The sequence below is a fragment of the Chenopodium quinoa genome, unplaced genomic scaffold, assembly GCF_001683475.1.
Source record: "Chenopodium quinoa cultivar QQ74 unplaced genomic scaffold, ASM168347v1, whole genome shotgun sequence".
Lineage (NCBI taxonomy): Eukaryota > Viridiplantae > Streptophyta > Magnoliopsida > Caryophyllales > Amaranthaceae > Chenopodium > Chenopodium quinoa.
The window spans coordinates 1,725,799-1,745,918 of record NW_018743697.1 but is presented as its reverse complement, the minus strand read 5'-3'; the positions used below and the strand labels follow the sequence as shown (position 1 = coordinate 1,745,918).

At 33.2% G+C, this 20,120-nt stretch overlaps 3 protein-coding genes across 5 annotated transcripts; 1 reads left to right on the top strand and 2 right to left on the bottom strand.

Moving 5' to 3' along the window:
- The first annotated feature begins 1,118 nt into the window (after positions 1–1,118).
- On the top strand, positions 1,119–2,522 carry LOC110684119 (aquaporin TIP1-3-like). The gene is made up of 3 exons (XM_021860529.1): positions 1,119–1,334; positions 1,446–1,696; positions 1,948–2,522. The coding sequence occupies exons 1-3, from the start codon at positions 1,202–1,204 to the stop codon at positions 2,308–2,310; spliced, it is 747 nt and encodes a 248-aa protein (XP_021716221.1). The 5' UTR covers positions 1,119–1,201; the 3' UTR covers positions 2,311–2,522.
- Positions 2,523–2,852: 330 nt separating this feature from the next.
- On the bottom strand, positions 2,853–7,849 carry LOC110684120 (very-long-chain (3R)-3-hydroxyacyl-CoA dehydratase 2-like). 2 transcript variants are annotated; one of them, XM_021860530.1, is made up of 9 exons: positions 7,454–7,847; positions 7,221–7,306; positions 7,099–7,146; positions 6,587–6,675; positions 6,405–6,458; positions 4,074–4,141; positions 3,910–3,956; positions 3,647–3,744; positions 2,853–3,275 (listed from the first exon to the last, which is right to left on the bottom strand). In XM_021860530.1, exons 1-9 carry the CDS (start codon positions 7,510–7,512, stop codon positions 3,171–3,173), a joined length of 654 nt encoding a protein of 217 aa, XP_021716222.1. In that variant the 5' UTR covers positions 7,513–7,847; the 3' UTR covers positions 2,853–3,170. The 2 variants fall into 2 exon arrangements, with proteins under 2 accessions (XP_021716222.1, XP_021716223.1); XM_021860531.1 differs by lacking the exon at positions 7,221–7,306 and having other exon boundaries at positions 7,458–7,849.
- A 4,605-nt stretch (positions 7,850–12,454) lies between these two features.
- On the bottom strand, positions 12,455–13,840 carry LOC110684118 (transcription factor MYB59-like). Of its 2 annotated transcripts, none has more exons than XM_021860527.1 (3): positions 13,627–13,840; positions 13,401–13,530; positions 12,455–13,267 (listed from the first exon to the last, which is right to left on the bottom strand). In XM_021860527.1, exons 1-3 carry the CDS (start codon positions 13,739–13,741, stop codon positions 12,745–12,747), a joined length of 768 nt encoding a protein of 255 aa, XP_021716219.1. In that variant the 5' UTR covers positions 13,742–13,840; the 3' UTR covers positions 12,455–12,744. The 2 variants fall into 2 exon arrangements, with proteins under 2 accessions (XP_021716219.1, XP_021716220.1); XM_021860528.1 differs by having other exon boundaries at positions 13,598–13,761.
- Between the last annotated feature and the right edge of the window lie 6,280 nt (positions 13,841–20,120).

Genomic DNA, 20,120 nt, shown 5'->3' with positions numbered 1-20,120 from the left:
AGATGTTACCTATGTCCAATAAATAAGAACCCAGAAAAAACTTCAACTCTGTATAAAAATACGAGATCTCCCCGAAGACTGGAGATATAAAATAGAGACAGAAATTTGGGGAGCCAACAGTGTTTGTTTTTTGATAGGATCATTGTAAAGAGGAGGGAGAGATGACAAGGCAAAATATTGACAATAAGGATAGATATTAAAAAATGTTGACCTAACGATAACGATAACGATAACAATAATAACAACCTATAAGTAAGAAAAGAAAAAGGTTAAGGGTACCACAAATAGACAACTTTCTACGTCTTAAATCTTTAAAAACGGACTTAAAATCTTGATTCTTACATAGAAAATCACATGTTTATAAATTCAGCCCAACCTTGAAGATCATGTTTTTTATATAAAACCGTCCTATACAAATATGAAACAAAGGAAAGTAGATAAGATAAGGAGTAATTGACTAATCAATCTCTCCCATGCATAAAAGAACCGCAGTTAATTTGGTTGGAGGATAGATGATTTAAACATTAGGAGTTTTCTCCATTATTAACTTCAAATTAATTAAGCACTTCAATAATCTACAATTCTCCACTAAACAAGAAATTAAAATACTCTATTACACAAAAAACAAGCACTCGATTATTATCACTAATCAAAATAAACAAATGACATAAGAATATAAGATTAACAACAACGAAGTGGAGGCAAGCCAACTCACCTAACCACTCCTCTAATCACACATTAAACTGTTTTAAGTTTATAAACTAATCTTAATTGGCCTGTTCATGTAAAGACTTTAACAATGATTGATGGACCCATCACCACTACTTTTGGCCGGTGATCAACAGTGATATCCACCGTTTGATCATATCTATATGCCACGTGGCAAAACAGGAACAATCCGGAGGCTCCGACTATTTGCCCTGCCCAAAAGGGCAAAAACATCAAGCCACCCCCCCCTCCCTCCATCCATTGACTTCAAACCCACATTTTTATTTCTATTTTTAATTTTTATATTACAAACAATTATAATTTTTTTTTAAAAAAAATGAAAATAAAAAGGGAGAGCCTAGTTTTCTCTTCAAAACCTTTACATGACAGCTATATAAATACAGTCCTAAAGCAGTCTAATGCATCACAGAGCTAAGAAGAACAAGCTAAATAGCAAGTAAAAGCTGTTAAGAGTTTAACTAGCATTTCAAGAATGGCAATCCCTAGAATCGATTTCGGCTCACCGGCCGAGGCCACAAAGCCTGCTGCCCTCAAGGCTGCATTGGCTGAGTTTATCTCCATGCTTATTTTTGTTTTTGCTGGAGAAGGCTCTGGCATGGCATTTGGTAAGTTTCACTAATCCATGATCACTAACTAACTATATTTATATTAAGTCAACTACCTTAGCTGGTGAAAACTTTCAAAGGCAAACTAACTAATTATGTTTTGGAATACAGGCAAACTTACAGGTGATGGTCCTGCATCCCCTGCTGGTCTGGTAGCTGCTGCATTGTCTCATGGTTTCGCGCTATTTGTGGCCGTATCAGTGGGTGCTAACATCTCTGGTGGTCATGTCAACCCTGCTGTCACCCTTGGTGCTTTCCTTGGTGGTAAAATTTCCTTCTTTTGCACTATCCTCTACTGGATCGCTCAGTGCCTAGGTGCCGTGGTTGCTTGCCTCCTCCTCAACTTTTCCACCGGTGGACTGGTAATTAAACATAAATTCCCTAGTATTCCTTTTATGCAGTTCTACTTTGACTTATTTCTTCACTATAACACCCCCCCCCCCCCCCAAAAAAAAAAAAAAAAAAAAAAAAAAAAAACCAATCCCTTGGGTGTTCTGAAAGCAAGCTTCTTGGAAGTAATTGTAATTATTTTTCATTTTGTTGATCTAAGCATATAATGCTTCGAGGTTCAATGCTCAAAAACTAACCTGAACTGATTTTTTTCTTGTTTCAGCCAACCTCTGCATTTGCTCTATCTTCTGGAGTGACTGTCTGGAATGCCCTTGTCTTTGAAATCGTGATGACCTTCGGACTTGTCTACACAGTCTATGCCACTGCTATTGACCCCAAGAAGGGTGACATTGGCATCATTGCCCCCTTGGCCATTGGTCTCATTGTTGGTGCTAACATCTTGGCTGGTGGTGCCTTTGACGGTGCATCCATGAACCCAGCAGTGTCCTTTGGCCCTGCTGTTGTCAGCTGGTCATGGGACAACCACTGGGTCTACTGGCTTGGCCCATTCATCGGTTCTTCAATCGCTGCCCTCGTCTACCACTGCATCTTCATCCAGCCAGACAACTACGAGGAACTTCCCTAATTTCTCAACAGATAATTAAAAGAAAATCTCCCCCCTTTCATCAGCCAATATGTTTGAAAGGCAGTTGATGGGTTGTATATGTTTTTTTTATCCCCAAATGATTTGAGTGCTTTTTCCATTTTCTATCATTTTGCCAAGAAAATTTGGTAGTGTTCAATTGTGAATCATAATGAATAGTATATTATTTGCTTCAATGAAACATGTTAGTTTTACTTGTTGCATTTATTGTTTATCTGGAATAATTTCAGAAAACCAGGTTTAACTATCACTATTAACAAGACAACCTAGGAATAAAACGATATCTAGTCAACAGTCTTAAGGCAAGTTACGAACAAATTTTAAGAAAAACACAATTTATTTCATCCATAATCAATGTTTATGGTTCATCTGATATCGAGAAAACATCAGAATCTTACAGTTACATCAGACCTTAGGGAAGAGAAGCTAAATAATGTTATACACTTATACTCCGTATATTCAACTAAAGGTATTATAAAGTGGAATTGGTATCAAATACAGAATATTAAAGAAGAACCAACAAATAAACTGACAATTATGAATGTAGGCATGAGCATCACTATTTTTAACTTTTTGTCAAAAAAAATTGCAATGTACATCAGCACCTAAGGTTTGAAATATATAGCTACTAATTCTTAACTGGAGGGTGACAATGACAGAAAGTTTAGCTAGAAACAAATATTCAGCCGTATTGCATAGACGAGAATATATGACACAGCTGAGAAAAAGAGTGATTATTGGTTTAAACTCAAGTACAAGAATCAACAATACTGGAGATACATGTAGAATATAAATTCTACCCATTAATCCATTGCAAGATTGCAGAGACTGCATTAAGATGCTCACTCCCTTTTTTTCTCATGGTGTTTGCGCAGCTTAGATCGTCTTTGTTTCAGTAAATGCAGGTAAAGTTTCATCCAAAGAAGAGGGTAGCAAAGAAGAACAACCTAACACAAAGAAGGATCGTCTTAGTGTTAAGACATATACAGATGGCCTTTCGTATGATATTGTAACGTACTTCGTATTAAAGAAATAATGTGCAAAAGTGCATTGAACAAGTAATTCAACATTTAGTCTGGTAATTTGCTTGCTAGGAACCCAAAACAAGGTATAAAGCAATCAAATTGTAACCAAGTAAAACACTCGTGTTTCAATGCCAAGTGTTTGGACATTGCAAATTTTGTGCTCTGAGGCTATAACCAAAACTAGAGCATGAGAAGATGGTTAAAACATGTCAGGCCCACACTAGAATAGGAATTCCTCAACCTGGTATTAAAGAAGAGCATCATAGTATATTGAAAAGCAGGTTATGAATTACCTGAACAAAAGTGTGATAGCTGAAAGGGAGAACACTGAAAAAATCTTTGTAAAGGTCTTTCTCCTTTATGTAAGTAAGTGCTTGGTACATGAGCCACACTGCAAAATATGAAAATCAAAACCATTAATAACTACTTTACTCGCACTTAAGGAATAAGCTGAGCAGTAACAATTCAGAAAAAACTAAACAATTCTATATTATGTTACAAACAAAAATACAAGGAAAAGAAAGCCAATACAAGTGAATATGATTGGCGGACTTACTTTCACCAGCAACTCCCACTGGATACAGAGGGATGAAAACAGTGTACCTGACAGAGGCGATTGTTCAAAAGAACAAAGATAGTTAGATACTTGGCAATAGAATTGCAAGAGATTACACATTTATCAACAGGAAGCAAGAGCTTCATATAAGGAATTGAGCAAACCTGACATAAATTGACCAATATGGACAATCTCCTATACAACTCAAAGCATAGTTCGAGTACCTAATTATCTGTATAAAATTATGAACATTAAATTATTCCCAAACGAAATAACCAACGAAAAATTAGCACAGGTGATGAATGGATGTGCAATGGCAGCATAAGTTGCAAAAACAAAAATATTAGGGCTTGTTTGGCATCATTTTTGGTTTTTAGTTTCCTGTTTTTTTTTTAAACTAAAAACCAAAAACAGGAAACAAGAAAAAGGTGTTTCCACTTTTTTGTTGTCAGTTTTCAAAATTATTATGATTTTGATAAGTTTAAATAATTTTTTATTCATTATGTGACATATATCACATACTTTTATACAACAAAAAACCAAAAAAACAGAAAACCACAGCAATGCCAAACAAACCCAGATCATCAAATGAACTCAAATATAGCAGAGCCAAAGCCTCTGAATGAGCATTTGAATGCTCAGAAAATCTAAACTCTATTACCTTATCAAATAGAAAGTACATGAAATCATCAAGGCAAAAACTGTACGTTTAAGGTCCTACAGGATAATTTATCAGTGACGCTAATCTTTCCAGCATACTCCATTCATATAGCTGAGCCAAAGCCTCTACATGAGCATTTGCATGCTCACCAAATCTAACCTTTATTCCCTTATCAAGTAGAAAGTGCATGAAATTGTCAAGGCAAAAACTGTACATTTAAGGTCCTATAGGATAATTTATCAGCGACGCTAGTCTTTCTAGCATACTCCATCCCAGTGTAAATGTCTCACATACAAACTTTGGTCTATGCTCCAAGATGTGTCATCATCCTTTTTGGTTACATTAAATATTATTCCAAGGTTGTGTTAAAATTACACTCTATCAATCAACAAAGGTCTCAAAATTGTTGCACAGAATATAATAAACTGCGAATTGAGATACTAATTTAGCGCAAACAGATCTAGAATTTGTGAAAAACAGCAATAGAGACACAAGTCCCTTCAAGTTAGTCAAGATGCTTCATCCATGAACAATTTTCTGGTCCCTTCTTTACTTCTTATGTTCACAAGTGTCAAATTCTATCTTACAGGCCTTTTCCTTTTTAATGTAAGGGGCTTTTGTTTGAGGCAATTATAGGATTCCATCAGAAAATAGCATGTACCACTTTACAAGAATCTGATTCTGCATCTTTCTGAGGAATCTCAAAAGTCTAAATAATGCTAATGCTCCTCCAGCATTGATGCTGAGGTGATACTGTTATTTTATTCTGATAGTGGTTGTGACTGCCATATACAGTTGAATATTGATAATAACTTAACTATCCCTATAACAACTGAGTGCATCTCCTATCAGTTCCTTTTTACATCACAAACTCCTCCCATTTGAACACAGCATCACCAATGTCAAAGACCTAATCTATGATCTACACGTCAAGGATTCTTGAACTAGTGTGATCCCAAGGATTCAGAATTAGACAAAACATTTATTTGTCAAGTTACTAGAACATGATCCCCCTTTTGGAAAGAATCAAGAACCTGTTTGTCCTATAACTCCTATTTTATTGGTAAAGTAGTAAGCACAAATTAAGACACACAAAGTAGCAGCTACACTATCCCTAGTACTCCTATTAATAGACAGATTGGCCAGCTTTTATACATTGACGTCTACTTGTAGATATTATGGATTTGAACGGATAAAAGAATGCTATGAACATGTAGTTGATAAAAAACATCCTAAGAAAATCAATTTCAAGCATTATTAAAGATACAACCAATCTCAGGCTTGTTCTTTTCACCTGAAAACTGCTTAAGTATCTGAATTGAACTTCAGCTAAATTCATATAAACTCATTAAACAAAATTGTACTTAACATCTGTGTTTATCTGAACCATCTCCATGAACTGATCTAAACTTATCATAAGATGGACCTGTAGCACCTTATATTTTGGGAAATGAATTATAATTATAATCTGAGCTGAACTATCTAAGCTTATTAGTCTAGAACTTATTAGCTCAATCTTTAGCTAAACTCATTGAGCTTATAAGACTTTAAAACGTAGACACCCCCCCCCCCCCCCCGGGCGGGGGTCCAGTGAAATAACAAAGTTTTAAAGTGGTCTTTGCAAGCCAATGGAGTAAACTAAAAATGGTTAAGGTTAATTCACCTGTGTCTAGCAATGCAGATTTGTAACAAAAGCGAAGAGTTTCACTCCATATATAATGACAAGTTGTGTAAGAGGAGATGACAATCCATATATGGCTTGGAACACAGTATACAACAACAACAAAGCCGGTCAACAAACACTATTTAGCAGAAAATTAAACAAGTAACTCACTTCACTGATGCTCCAGGCAACAAACGTTATGAAAATGGAAGGAGACGTCTGTAACTGCAAAGATTTAAAAAGGTATAACTAACAATTAGAACCTCCCTCATAATACATTGAATAAAAAGCATGTAAACACTAAGTAATTAAGCGGAGCTCAAAAGATGTATGCAAGGGGGTCAAGCTAAAACCTCAACAATTTTCCCTGCAATTGCCAGAAGATAATGACTTCTTCCTCCCCATTGCATTAGAGGCAACAACACTCCACTTGGCACAATACCTTTCATTACCACAAAAAACACAGAAATGAAAAGTGCAACTACCATAAGATACAATTACATACTCCAATACTCGCTTCATTTAGACACAATTGTCAAGTCAATGGTACAATTCAAGTTAACACTATGACAACTAAAACCGACCAAAGAAGTACAACCTCTATTTCATGAAGATTGTTACACTTCACCTTTTCAAGTTTACCAATGTAAAACTTTTAACGTCAATATCTCTAATTAAGTATTAAAGTTGATATTTTGAAAATACATGTTGAGACAAATCTAATAAGATCAAGAACAAATAAATCATTACGATAATCAAAAATTCAAATTGGAACCATCTTTGTGAAACTGAGAAATTACTAAACGAGTACAGCCATAATAAGAACATATTACTCAGTAAAATATAACGATAGAAGATCATATACCCAAAGCTCCATGAATAACTTCCAAGAATGCAGCTTTTTGCAATAAACCTTGGCACCCACAAAAAACAAATTAATTTAATGTAAATTAAGTTGTTAATTAAATAAAAAAAAAATGTACTTACAAATAATTTGCCCAGAAGAGGCAAAGGCCCCATTAAAAGATTTAGTGGAACTAAACCCTATTAAAATCTGTATCAATGCAACTGCCCTGCAATTATTAAAGACATTTAACTAATAATATGCAGTGCTAAAATACGGAGTAATAATATTTCAAACATCACAACAAATACATAATCATAATCAAATTTGATAATTATATTTTAAAATAAAATGAAGGGTTTTGCAGAGGAATTACCAACCAATAGTTTGAGCAAAATTGTAAGTGAAAAGGTATAAATTGGACAAACGAGGCATTGTTGCTCAAAAAATATGCGAAATTCAGAGCTTCAATGGGGAATTTTTCAGATAAATACTGCAAACTTTTGGTGAGAAAGTATAAAAATTTATGAGTGTGGGTTTCATTATCCTTTACGAATAAATGGATAATATCAACTGTATCTCACTATCTCCCATCAAAAAGAAAATAAATAACTGTCATTATTTTGGGTAATTTGGGCATCATTTATTGTGAAACAAAGTACAGACTACACAATTTTGCTCAATTAAACATCACCTTCCCAATAATTTTTTTATTTCTGGGAGTTAAGTGAGTGATTCGCTCATATTAACACAAACAATTGCCCCTGACCTATGGGCTATCGAGTAACCTTTCAATAAGTAACATCATTGTGGTCGGTCACATATAAAACTTCTTATGAAGTAATATTAATCAACTATTATGAGTAAAAACTTTATCATAATTTGTTAGTGTTAATGTGTTATAATAATAAAAGTAAATTAAGTGTCATACATATACTTTCAAAACAATTAATTTTAAATTTTTAAAAAGATATGAAAGACGATTAAAGTGTTACCTAATCAAAATTATGCATTGGTTAATAAGTTTGTATTGTACAAACTATCATTTAACTCGAGTGCGCCTGGTTTTGTCGTATATTGAATGGTATATTTGAGACGTTGGGGTGGACGCATAGTTTAGTTTAAGAAAACTACAAGTGAGTCTAGTAAAAGCATTTGTTTATTGTATAAAAAACAAGGGGGAGAGCGGGGGTAGTAATGAGAGAGAAAATGGTAACATGTAATTCTATGTTAATTAGCAATACCCCATACATCATACGCGTTGGAATCCCTATTTAAAAGAAAAAACATAAACAGACAAACCCTGTGTACTTATCATTGAATTAGTTTACACTTATAAACCTTTGCTTTAATGATATTGTTAATTATTATAGTTATTTTTATGTAGGATGCATACTCTACCCATCACAATTTCGAGTGGGTTAAGATTTTTCCCAACAAATTAATTCCCCATCGCTTTCGCTGTGGCTTTAGATGAGCAAACTTCCAAGTACAACATTTAAATAAGAAATTAATGACAAGCAGGTACTACAACAAGTCAGCAACAAACTCACTTATCTAAAAGACTAAGGGGCTATTAAGTATAGTTCAGTTCAGTTTCAATCAGTTTAGTTCAGTTTGCTCCTAATTTCTTTCTCTCATAAACAATTCATTTCAACTCTATTCAGTTCAGTTTAGTTCAATTCTTAAGTTTCTTTTCTCATAAACAATTCATTTAAGCTCTATTAAGTTCAGCTCGGCTTCAATCCGTTCAGTTTAGTTGTTTTCAGTAACTCGAAACAGGTCCTAAAAACCAATTACTCCTTTCATTCTAGTTGGCCCATTTTCCTTTTAAGTAATTTGAGTAAAGGGCAAACAATTATAAATAGAGGAATCATGTATATTGAATGATCCATAAAGCATTTGATGTCTTTCTACATATCACCTATAAATATTAAACATCAACATTTTCACACACACTCATACACACTCATACACAATATTTTAAAAATGCTTAAAGTTATTTTTATTCTCGTTATGAAAATTCCAAATGAATCAAACAAAAGTAAATACATGAATAATAATAATAATAATAATAATAATAATAATAAGTTCACCCAAAGTCAAAATATGCTGGAAAAACAACATTATAATGTTAATTTTAGAACGTTACATTTCATGTTAGATACTTCTGCAAGGTGAACTTGTTACCCTACGATTAAAATGTTAATTCTCCACCAGCTCACCAAACATGCGTACATATTCCGTGTATCAATGATAGGAATGGAATACTAGAGCACATTTTTTATTTTATTTAAAAAAAAATGGTGAGAAAGGCCTAAATTAGACCTTAACCACCGTAATTTTTGGTCCATTATTTACAAGCTACGTACCAACCTTAAAGTTGGAGAGTGACAATCTTACCACTAGAATTAAAAAACAAAACCCACCCAAAATTCAACCGAAAAACCCACCCAAAATTCAACCGAAAAACCTTTACGCGGGAGGTTCTGTAATGTCATTGAGTCGATCAAACCCTAAAATCTTCGCGCCATTGGTACCTCACTTTCTCTCTCTCCTCCTCCAATCTTCAATTCATTGCTCATTTTTTTTTTGTTGATTTTCAGGTTTTAATTAATGGCGACTTCTACAATGGCGTCCTGAATCGGCGAATTCTGCTGAAGGTATTTTCAAATTTATGACGATTACTTTAAATTTTTCTGCAAATCAGCAATTCGTTGTTATTTTAGCTTTTTGTAATTGTGTTTACTACAATTGTTGCTAAAACTTCGATTTTAATTGAAATTATGTGAATTTATTGGGATTTACATGAAAATTTGGAGTTTTCTAGGTTGAAATTTCCGAATTAATTGACGAAGAAGGTGGGGTAGCTATTGTCCCTACTGAAATAACAAGAATAGTAGTACATTAGGAAAGTCCAATGTTTCTCTGATTGTAGAATGCAGAACATAATCTCGGAATCATGATTAGAAACCACTAGTTAAAATTGATAGGGATCTATGAAGAACAAATGATTTGTAGTTGGAAAATAATTCAGCCCAAACACGTAAAACCACAAATTCCGCCATCATTTGTCGTCATTAAGTGTATTTATGCGCCATTGCGGTCCCTAGTTATCATCATTGTTATCTTTTCTTATCAGACGTGACTTAGGTCGTTTCAGTTTGCTAAATTGATGCTCGATGGGAATAGTATGTAAAGAATAGAGTATAATCAGTTATATTCCTTTAATTTTTTTATTATATATATTTTTTTCATGTAGAGAAGATAAGTTTTGCTTCTTGAAAGGGAAAAATGGCTTTATAGACACTATCTTTTTGCTTACTTTTCCAGCTCAAAGGAGGAATTGAAGCTTTAAGTGTGCTGTTTCTATTCAGATTCCTGTGTTAATATTCTTACTACAGTTGACTAATCAAAGTGGAATCGTTTTTTTAATTGCGTGTGTGTGTGAGCTCTTGGGGGCTTTCTTTGACAAGTTTTTGATGTTGGCTCAAATGTCACTTATTTTTTTTTTATTTTTTTTTTGTTCGACTACCGGAACCACTATGAAGATATCAATTTTGAGACACTATGTTGGTTTAGAATTAATATATTCTTATGTGAAAAGAAGATCACTCCGATTTTAATTATTTACTCAAAATATTGTTTTAGTTGGTACTTAATATAATAGTAGTAGGTGGACAAAGAATAAAGTGATGATCATAGATTATACAAAAGGCTATTTGCTATGCTTTGTTAATATGCTGAATTTATGTATGAGTAAGGAGGAAGTATCATGCTTTTAACACATTTGTACTATAAGACATTGAATGGAGTATCCAGCCAGAAATTCTTTACTGCAACTGCGGAACATAGGATGCTTTAAATTACTTTGTGCTGTTATATCATCTTCAAAAGCCTTAGTAATGAAGTTGGTAGAACAAGAGAATAGTAGTTTCGTCTTGACCATTATCAAAGAGTTTTATGATTTTTTATTTTTAACTTTTGTCATAGTTTTTGCGTCTCCTGTCTAGGCATTATAATTGACTTGGCATTACTCATTCCAAACACCATGCATTACTCATTCCAAACACCATCATGGCATCACATAATATTGAAACTCAAGGAAATGTGATCTAATAACCCTTACAACCTGTTTGGCAGGTGAAATTAAATGGCAGTAACATGAATAAATCGACGTATAAGTTTGATTAGAAATTATCATCCTAATGTCCATAGTATTGCTATTGCATCCCCAAATTTGTAATTTCCCATCAATTATGGCTATTACCCCTTAAGTGATTATATATGGTATTTGAAAAATATATGAAGAATAAGAGAGGATGAACTAGCATCACCACTTGCATTGACATAGTACTTACAAATATTTTAATTTAGATACAAACTCATTCTCATTACCACTTGTCAGATTTTTCTGTCATAGCATTTGATGAAACACTTTTTTTTTTTTTAGACTTTGATGATTTGCACGCATAAAGAATTAAATTGGACTTCGGTGTAATTTAAAATAAGGCTCCTACCTTTGCTATTCACAATTTTAATGTTTACCTCTCCTTTGCTAATTTTGGAGTAAAGGTTGTCTTTTTTTTTTTTTTTTTTTTAATTTTTTTTTAAAAGTTTTTTTACATGCAAAAAATTGTGGCAGATTCAGCCAGTATTCGGAAATTTATTCTTTTATTCATATTTCTACTTTGAACCTTTTGTTTCCTTTTTCCAAATTTGTATCTCTTGAGTCTTGATAGTGATCTTAAATCATCTTGTTGAAAATCATTGTTAACACTGTGATATTGCTCAACGAAAGTATGAAACTACTAGTATGAAGCCTGAATTAGAATTTAGAACTAAGATAACCAACACTAAAGGAGAGCAGGTGTAGGAAACTAAGTGAATCAGATGTTTTGTATATCCTTTTAATGAATTCCGTATTAAAGTTCACACAATTGCTTTATGATGATAAACATAATGCTTACCAAGTACCAACTGGTTGGTTGTTTCTCAGTTTGTAGGAACTTTGACTGCCACTTTCAATCCATGCATGATTATTGTTTATAGAGTGAAAAAGGAGTTAATTTGAACAAAGAATAAGGGAAATAATGGGATGGAAAGAGAGGGTCAAGTTAAAGGCAGGATAAGCACTAACTTTAGGGCTTTATATGCTCTAAGAGAATGTATTTGGAGGATATATCATCTCTGTTTCTTCCATAGCTATTATTCAAACAAAGAATGTGATCCATCTCTTCTTTTATTTACACTTCTCTTACGCCCTAGCATAAAGAACTGTTATAGTGGCATTGTTATTTTTGTCATTTGTGACATATTGAAGTAATTGAACACACACATATCATACACAATCAAGGGAAAAGAGAATTCTGGAGGGTGATAGTGGAATACATGAATATACTTTCTCGTTCAACTTCAACATAAGTGATATGCTTATGATACATTGTTTTTAAGGCACATACAACTTATTGGAACTCATACAAAAGCCAGGAACTAGAAAGTGAAAATAGGCACTACCTAAGGGCTAGATGTATATCGTTACAATGCTCATTGGACTATGGGTGGTGAAAGAAAGCTAAGTTTTCTATTATGGGCCCTTACTATACAGGTCAAAGTTCATTGACATGATATTACCTATTTTGACATAGATAATATAATTACGCTAAATTAACCAGTTAATGACATGTTCTTTTGCTGGCAACTGGGAACAAACTGATCAGGGGAGGAAAACATCTTACTTTCATCTACATCCATTCTCCATAGTGTGTCTGGACAATATTCCCACAGAGGAGAAACCATTGTTGAGCAAGAAAAATTGCTTCCTTCGCGGTAGCCATCGAGAACTGGTTTTATTGGTTCTTCTGAAGTGATGTCTTTCCATATGTCATCCATGGAATAAATTTCTTCCTCCCCGCTCTCATCTTTCTGAAATTTCTTTCCTTGCAGAGCTGATGTATCAGGAACTACTGTGCTGTCAAAGCTTTCTGTTGTCTCAGTAGCAGTTTTTGAATTCACTGCTCGATTGTTTGACGAAGAGGAGAAATTTGATGTTGTTGTAGTTGTTGATGATGATGTTGATGGAGATGTTTCTCGCTTCTTCTCTTGTGCTTTCTTCCTCATATGCGTCCTCCAGTAGTTCTTTATCTCATTATCGGTTCTCCCCGGTAATCTTCGGGCAATCCGTGACCATCTGCATGGGATCAGAAGGTAAACTTAACAGTTGTTAAGCAAATGCTTGATTTTGAACTTTTATGTATAATATAGTTTTGTTGATATTAGATATTGAATTATTAAATTTTACTGTAGGATACTGAAATACATACCTATTTCCCCACTGAGAATGAAGTTCAAGGACAAGTTTTTCTTCATGAGGAGTCATCTTTCCTCTTTTGAGCCCTGGATGCAGGTAATTTACCCATCTTAAGCGGCAGCTCTTACCTGTTCTTTTCAAACCTACAAGAAAACTGTGGTTAAAATGGATGCTCCTTTTAAAAGCTCCCCATTCTTCAAACAAGCATACCTATCATTTTTCTCCCGCCACCTTCAAACCTGAAACTTTAGCTATGAAATCCCATCGCCGGTCCCCAAATAATCCCACAAAGCAGACCAGTTGAAGGTCTTCTTGCTCTGTCCATGGACCCTTCCGGATTTCTTCTTGAACCATTCTGACCTTTTAGTTTCTTTTGCTCCGACTTCTTCTAAGATTGGTTTTATCTAGTAATGGTCTTATGGATACATGGGGAGTGCTACATACTACTGGTATTTATATTAAACAATTTACAATATTTTAAACTTATAAGATAATCTTGATATTATTTGAAAATGCTGAATTTTATCATCACCTTACATGTGTTCCCCACACTTTTGTCTTTTGATAGGCAACTTATGCATGTGATGTAAGCCACTAAAAATTAATTTATCTTTAGAAGAATTGATATATGGCTATTAACGTGATTGGCTTTTGTTCTCATCATATTAAGTCATAGTGATATTACTTGTTATTAAACCGGTTAGGAAGTCACACTTTTTCCATAGATACAACAGTTTTAACTTTTAAGTGTTGCCTCTGTAAGTCTGTAGTTTGTATAACCTAAAATTAAGTCACAGTGTTATTATATGTTTTAGAACCGGTTTGATTGTCACGCTTATGCATAAGTATTCCTTGTTTCATGTTTCTAGCTTTTCAGTTTATCTTTTTTCTTTTAACTATATATATATATATATATTTTTTTTTTTTTTTGGGGGGGGGGGTGGGGGGGGGGGGGGGGGAGGGGGCGGCGTTGGGGGTGATTTTGTTCACACCTGTCCTGTGCTCTAGATAAGAATTCAAAGAATCAAGTATTCCCTTACTTATCTGAGCTAAAGCATTGTCAGTTTCGTCGCTCTAATTATATAAAATAGATAGTTAAATTTGAAGGAATAACTAAAACCGGAAATCTATTTTGGTGTCTGTCATTTTTTTAAGGTATTTACTTTTTTTTATGAAGTTGGTAGATCAGCGCCCTACCCATCCAAATTGTGATGTGCTGGTGGCATGCCTTGACTTTGGTGGAGGCCACCCATATGAAGCTGGGGATAAAGGAAAAGTAGATAAAGACAAAATCTTAAAAGTAGTATTTGCTCTATTAATCTCTGATAGTTTGTTTTTTCAGCAGACTTTTCTCTGCTTAAAAGAAAAAATAGTATTCCTTTTTAATTTGATATAATACTGCAGCATATGCTGCTGCTAAAATAAAGCTTTTAAATGATTGCAATTATGAAAATGACAAGCTATGGAAGCTTATAATTCAATGATGTTTTTAAGTTTTAGTTTCTTAAGTGTACTGATAGATTATCTGAATTTGTACTGAAGAAAGTTGCTTTGAAGTTTCCAGATATTTATGTGATTATCGATATACCATGCTTAATCCTAGTGGAGCTGGTATATATTGATAACTACATTTTACTATGTGAAGGATGGCAGGATGCTATGATCTTAAACATCTAATAAAGCAATAAGAAAGGAATTAGAATTAGATTTACATACATTTATTTACTATCATAAAGGAATTAATGATTTGACAAAGAGTGTTGCCTCTATATTATTTATTTTCTTTCTTTCCTTTTTTTTTTTCCTTTGAGAATCTAGTGCTTGGATTGATTGAGAAACGTAAACAATTAATGATTGGGAAGTAGAAGTACTTGGTTCATGGAGTGTGGAATGGGCATGAGATAATATTTCTCCATATTTCAGCCTCTTAATCTCTCTCTCTCTTTCATTTTTTGTTTACTTTAATTTGGTGAAAGATTGTTTATGAAGGCAATTAGACAAATATTGTATGCCAATGATAAAGATCCCTGATATTTGGTTTAATGATGAGTTGTATATTCATAGACTTGTAGAGGCCTTGTAAAAAGAGATTGGTCAGCTTTATTTAATTCCTTCCTTTATAATTTTTGTTTCTCATCTATTCTCCATCAGAAAGTAGTCATTCTTCCTCCAATACATCTACTTGTTTGTTTATAATTATATGCTCCTTCTGTTTTACTATGATTGTCGTATTTTCCTATTTGAGATGTTTAATGTCGCTACCATAGTTACAATGTTTTTCTCTATGCGTTGAAGCCTTATTCCTTACAACATCACTTCGTACTTTTATCGTTCTTTTGACTTTCTCAATATATATGCATTTATGGTCAATTATGACAACTAGTAAAAGAGAGTTATTAATATACTTGATAACTTTAATTCTGATTTTTTTCTCCATTTTTTTTCTTGTTCTGCGCCAGTAATATTTGTTATCAATACACATCTAAAAGCTCTCCATGCAAAGAGGGGGAAAAAAAAACACATAGCTCTGAAAATTAAAGATGCAATGCCTTTTCAAGCACTGCAATTTCTATGAGTAGATCTGTAGATGTGATGCCGTCTTCTTTGATGACAAAGATACTACTACTCAGATTACTTTTGTCCTTGGTTAAGTATATTGATGATTGGGGTTGTAGCAGTTTCATCTAGGAACTGAGATAATATTTAAAATTCCAGAAAAAGAAAAAGACAATTAATTTCTTTGCATTCGATAATCTTATTTGATGGCTGATGTGTGGCTATAAAAGTTTCTAGTGAGATAATATTAACTAATTGAATTCATAAAATGTTTCTTTATGTTAAGGCTCACAATTTGGATGATTTTGGGTTGAGCTAGGTGCCTAGGTGTACTTTTATGGAATAGCAAATTTTCATTTTTGATATTTAATTATGTATCTGTTATATGATGATATTGTTTTTTGTTTTTTTTTTTGTTTTTTTTTTTTTTTTTTTTTTTTTTTTTTTGTTTTTTTAAGCTTTTCAAAAAAATTATAAAAGATATTGTTTTTGGTGCTTGTGGATGTCTGTGATAACTGGTAATTGAAGTGCTCTATATTGACTTGCCTAATGTCTACAATCTATTTATCATTGCTTTCCAATTTTAATGCTTTTATCCCTTTTTAGATCACTTGCTAACCCCTCTGCTTTAGTTTGTTCGAATGTGCCTTAACTTTCAATTATTGTTAAGAGATCTGGAATTGAGATGCTTGGTTGAAAACAAAGAAAAGCTGTGGATCTCCATGGCTTACAAAATTACAATTACTTTCATAGGAGCATACGATATTCTTTTCTCTTCTAGAAATTATATACTTAGGCAACTATAAGGTAGCACTGTGAAATTGTAAGATGGGAAGATGTCACTATATGGGATATGGTATTTTATAAGCCATTGGCATAATTTCCAATATCTTGTTTGTGGTAGGGATGCTTGCACTGTATTTGTTATTGTGTTGAAAGAATGATCCATTAATAAATTAGATACAATTGACAAACATGTATCAGGTTGCTTCCGTGTTCGTGTCAAAGTTGAACGAGTTGAAATACTTGTTTAATTAAACGTGTCATGTCATGTTGATCTGCTTAGTTAAACAGGTTGGAAATCTTTGACACTAACTTGCTTTTCTTCGTGTCCGATTTGTGTTGAATAAAATGAAGTTGGCTCGTACTAAAGATTTTGTATGGATTTCAAATTTATATTAAATCATTTGTTATTTCTCTTAGGTGGGATAAGTCGTGTCAATTTCGTGTTGGAAATCTCAAAACTAATTGGACCTGTTTAACTAAACGTGTCATGTCGTGTTGACCAGCTTAATTAAATGTGTTGTAAACCCATAACACTAACTTGTTTTTTTGTGTCTTGTTCGTGTTAGCTTTTGCCAGCTCTAAAATTAGATTCTCTTTCGTATCTTTAGGGATCAATATAGTGGAATGAGAGTGAAATCGATTGCAAGAAGATGAACCAGCATGATACATTGATCACACATGAAGTCGACTCATAATTTAACCTTAAATTTTATAACATCTGGTATGAGGAGGCAGCCAAAAGAGACTCTTTTGACTACAAACCACGGAAGATGAGAGAAACTCGTCTACATTATTACTTATTGATCTCTCCCAGCCTCTTGAACCCTCACAAAAATACTTCAGAAAGATACGAAGTAGTAATAACTGATATGACAAAATAAACTAATGCTGATGCCACTTCTTGTTTTTTGCCTGTTTATCAGTTTGTTTAGCTGGTTTACTTTATCTCTGGCCTTGTTCGTTATCAGATGTGGAATATCATGTAATTCTTCAACTTAATTATTGTTTATCTTGAATAATTTATGCCACTCCTTATCTTGTGCAGCTAGTGTTGTAACCACCACAAAGGAAAAATCCAGATAAAAATAGTAATCCTTGATAAGCTGATATCAAGCTCTCAAAATACTAGGACTGGACCACTTGCTTTGTTCAAAAGGTATGCTAAGCATTCATATTATATAAAGATTAGATCTACCATGATATGGTTTTTAATGATACCTAATATATTGTTTTATCATACTCTGCCTCTTTGGTTTTATGTGCTCATTTTTGAGGGTGAAGGATGTGATTAATTCTATTGTTTCTGAAGTTATTTTGGAATATTGTCTAATTGTCTGTTTGAGGAACACATGTGTCTGAACACTACTGATTGATGCCATGGCTCCTGGAATCTAGGACTTTGTCGCATAATAGGATCTATTTTATCACTGTTATTCCTGATTTTGGGTTTAATATATATTATTGTTGTATTTAAGGAGCCTCTGATAGTGACATTTGTGATATGTACCTGTATACAACCTTAGTGTTTGGCCTTTCCTTCCTGAAGAATCGATTGAGAGTCATGATTATCATGATTAATGAGTAGATAATAAGTGAAATAACCTGTGTGTGTACAAGAGCCGAAAAGCTTAGGTAGTTATCAAGGAGCCATTGTTAGGATTAATTTTTTATGACTCCTTGTGTCCACTGTCGGATTGTCGCAGGAGAGAATGGTACTTAGAATGCCGTCCTCTTCTAGCAAGAATTCATGCCCTTCCTAATTTTTGTATTGTTAGTGATTCCTTATGTCTCAAAAAGAAAGTTCCTATTATTATTTTTGAATGTCCTAAAATGAAGTTATTCTTTCCTTTTCGAGGTATTACTGTTAAATATATCCCCTTAATGATTGGCTGTTTGGAATTATTGATATTTATAATGTAGGCTGATCCAAAGAGTACTAAAAAGCGTATAGTTACATGTCAGGCCTTAATATGTGTGTCATAAGTGAAGATAATCTTTATTTTGGGACAAAGGAAGTAATGTATTGAAAAAGAAATTGAGGGAACGAATCTCAGTAGAAGAGCTCTACAAATTATATGTTGAGAAAAATTGTTGAAAACTTGAATTTCAGCATGGAATTATATGTTAAACATGTTGAGTTGGATAGTAGATATTTACAATATCAAAGGAATTCTTAGTTCTTCATAGTTGATTTATTTAATTTCTGCTTATTATATTGGGTGCCAAGTGCATGGTTATTATTTTTTAATCTAAAGGAGAATTTTATTGCCATTTTATATGTCAAGCTAGTAGATTATACATTGGACTGGCCTTACTTTCTCTGAAGCCGTAGAGCAAGGACCATGTCTTTCTTCTGTTATTCCCCTTTTTTTTTTTTCATTAACCTGCTCTATATAATTAAACTTGAGAAAAAGGGGAGGAAATGAGGGTGGGGGTGGTTAAGGCTTAGGCTATATATATCAACTCTTCTGCTGAACTGTAAATTGACTCTTCTGCAACAGTAGAGCCAATGCTGAAAGGTTCGTTCAATAACCGATAAACGCGGTTATGTAATAGTTTTTGTGATAGAATTTGTGAAAAATGATATCCTAGTGTTGCTTTGAACGTTTACTTCCTCCAAAACTTTTGCTTTATTACACAAGCTGATCAGTGGCGGATCCAAGATTTCCGAGATAGTGTGTCACCATCAATTATTGATCATTTGTGAAAGTATAATTTTTTTTTCCATGTCTTGTTTATAATTAATTTCAATCCAAAAATTATATATATATATATATATATATATATATATATATATAATTTCACCAAATTGATTTCAATCCAAAAATAGGACACAAAAATACATACCACAACCAAATACAGTACTTAAGAATTCAATTTTACAAGTCGAAAATACTACAAATAACATGTTATAAATAAATGGTACAATAAAATTATTATATTGAATTAACTTTATGATTTTTTAGTTAATTGATAAGCTTTATGGGGAAATATTAAAATCGGTTGTACAAATATAAGTTATAAAAAAGGGAAAAAAAATTATTAAAAAATTATACAAAAAAAAGTGAGATAACTTAAGAGACCAGTTATTAAATATAACTGGTCTCTTTAATGAAAAAAAAGTAGCGCAAAAAAAACTGCGAAATGCAATAGCAGCATCAAAGAGACCTCTTATATAAATAACAGGTCTCTTTAATATTTAAGTAGCAATAGCAGCATTAATGAGATCGCCTACCTTAATAAGAGGTCTCTTTGATGTTGTTTGTTGTTACCAAAAACAGCATCAAAGAGACCGCCTATCTATAATAAGGGGTCTCTTTGATATTTTATTTTAAAAAAAAATACTGTGTCACCGGACCCACTATGACTAAAGGTGGGTCCGCTAAGTGCT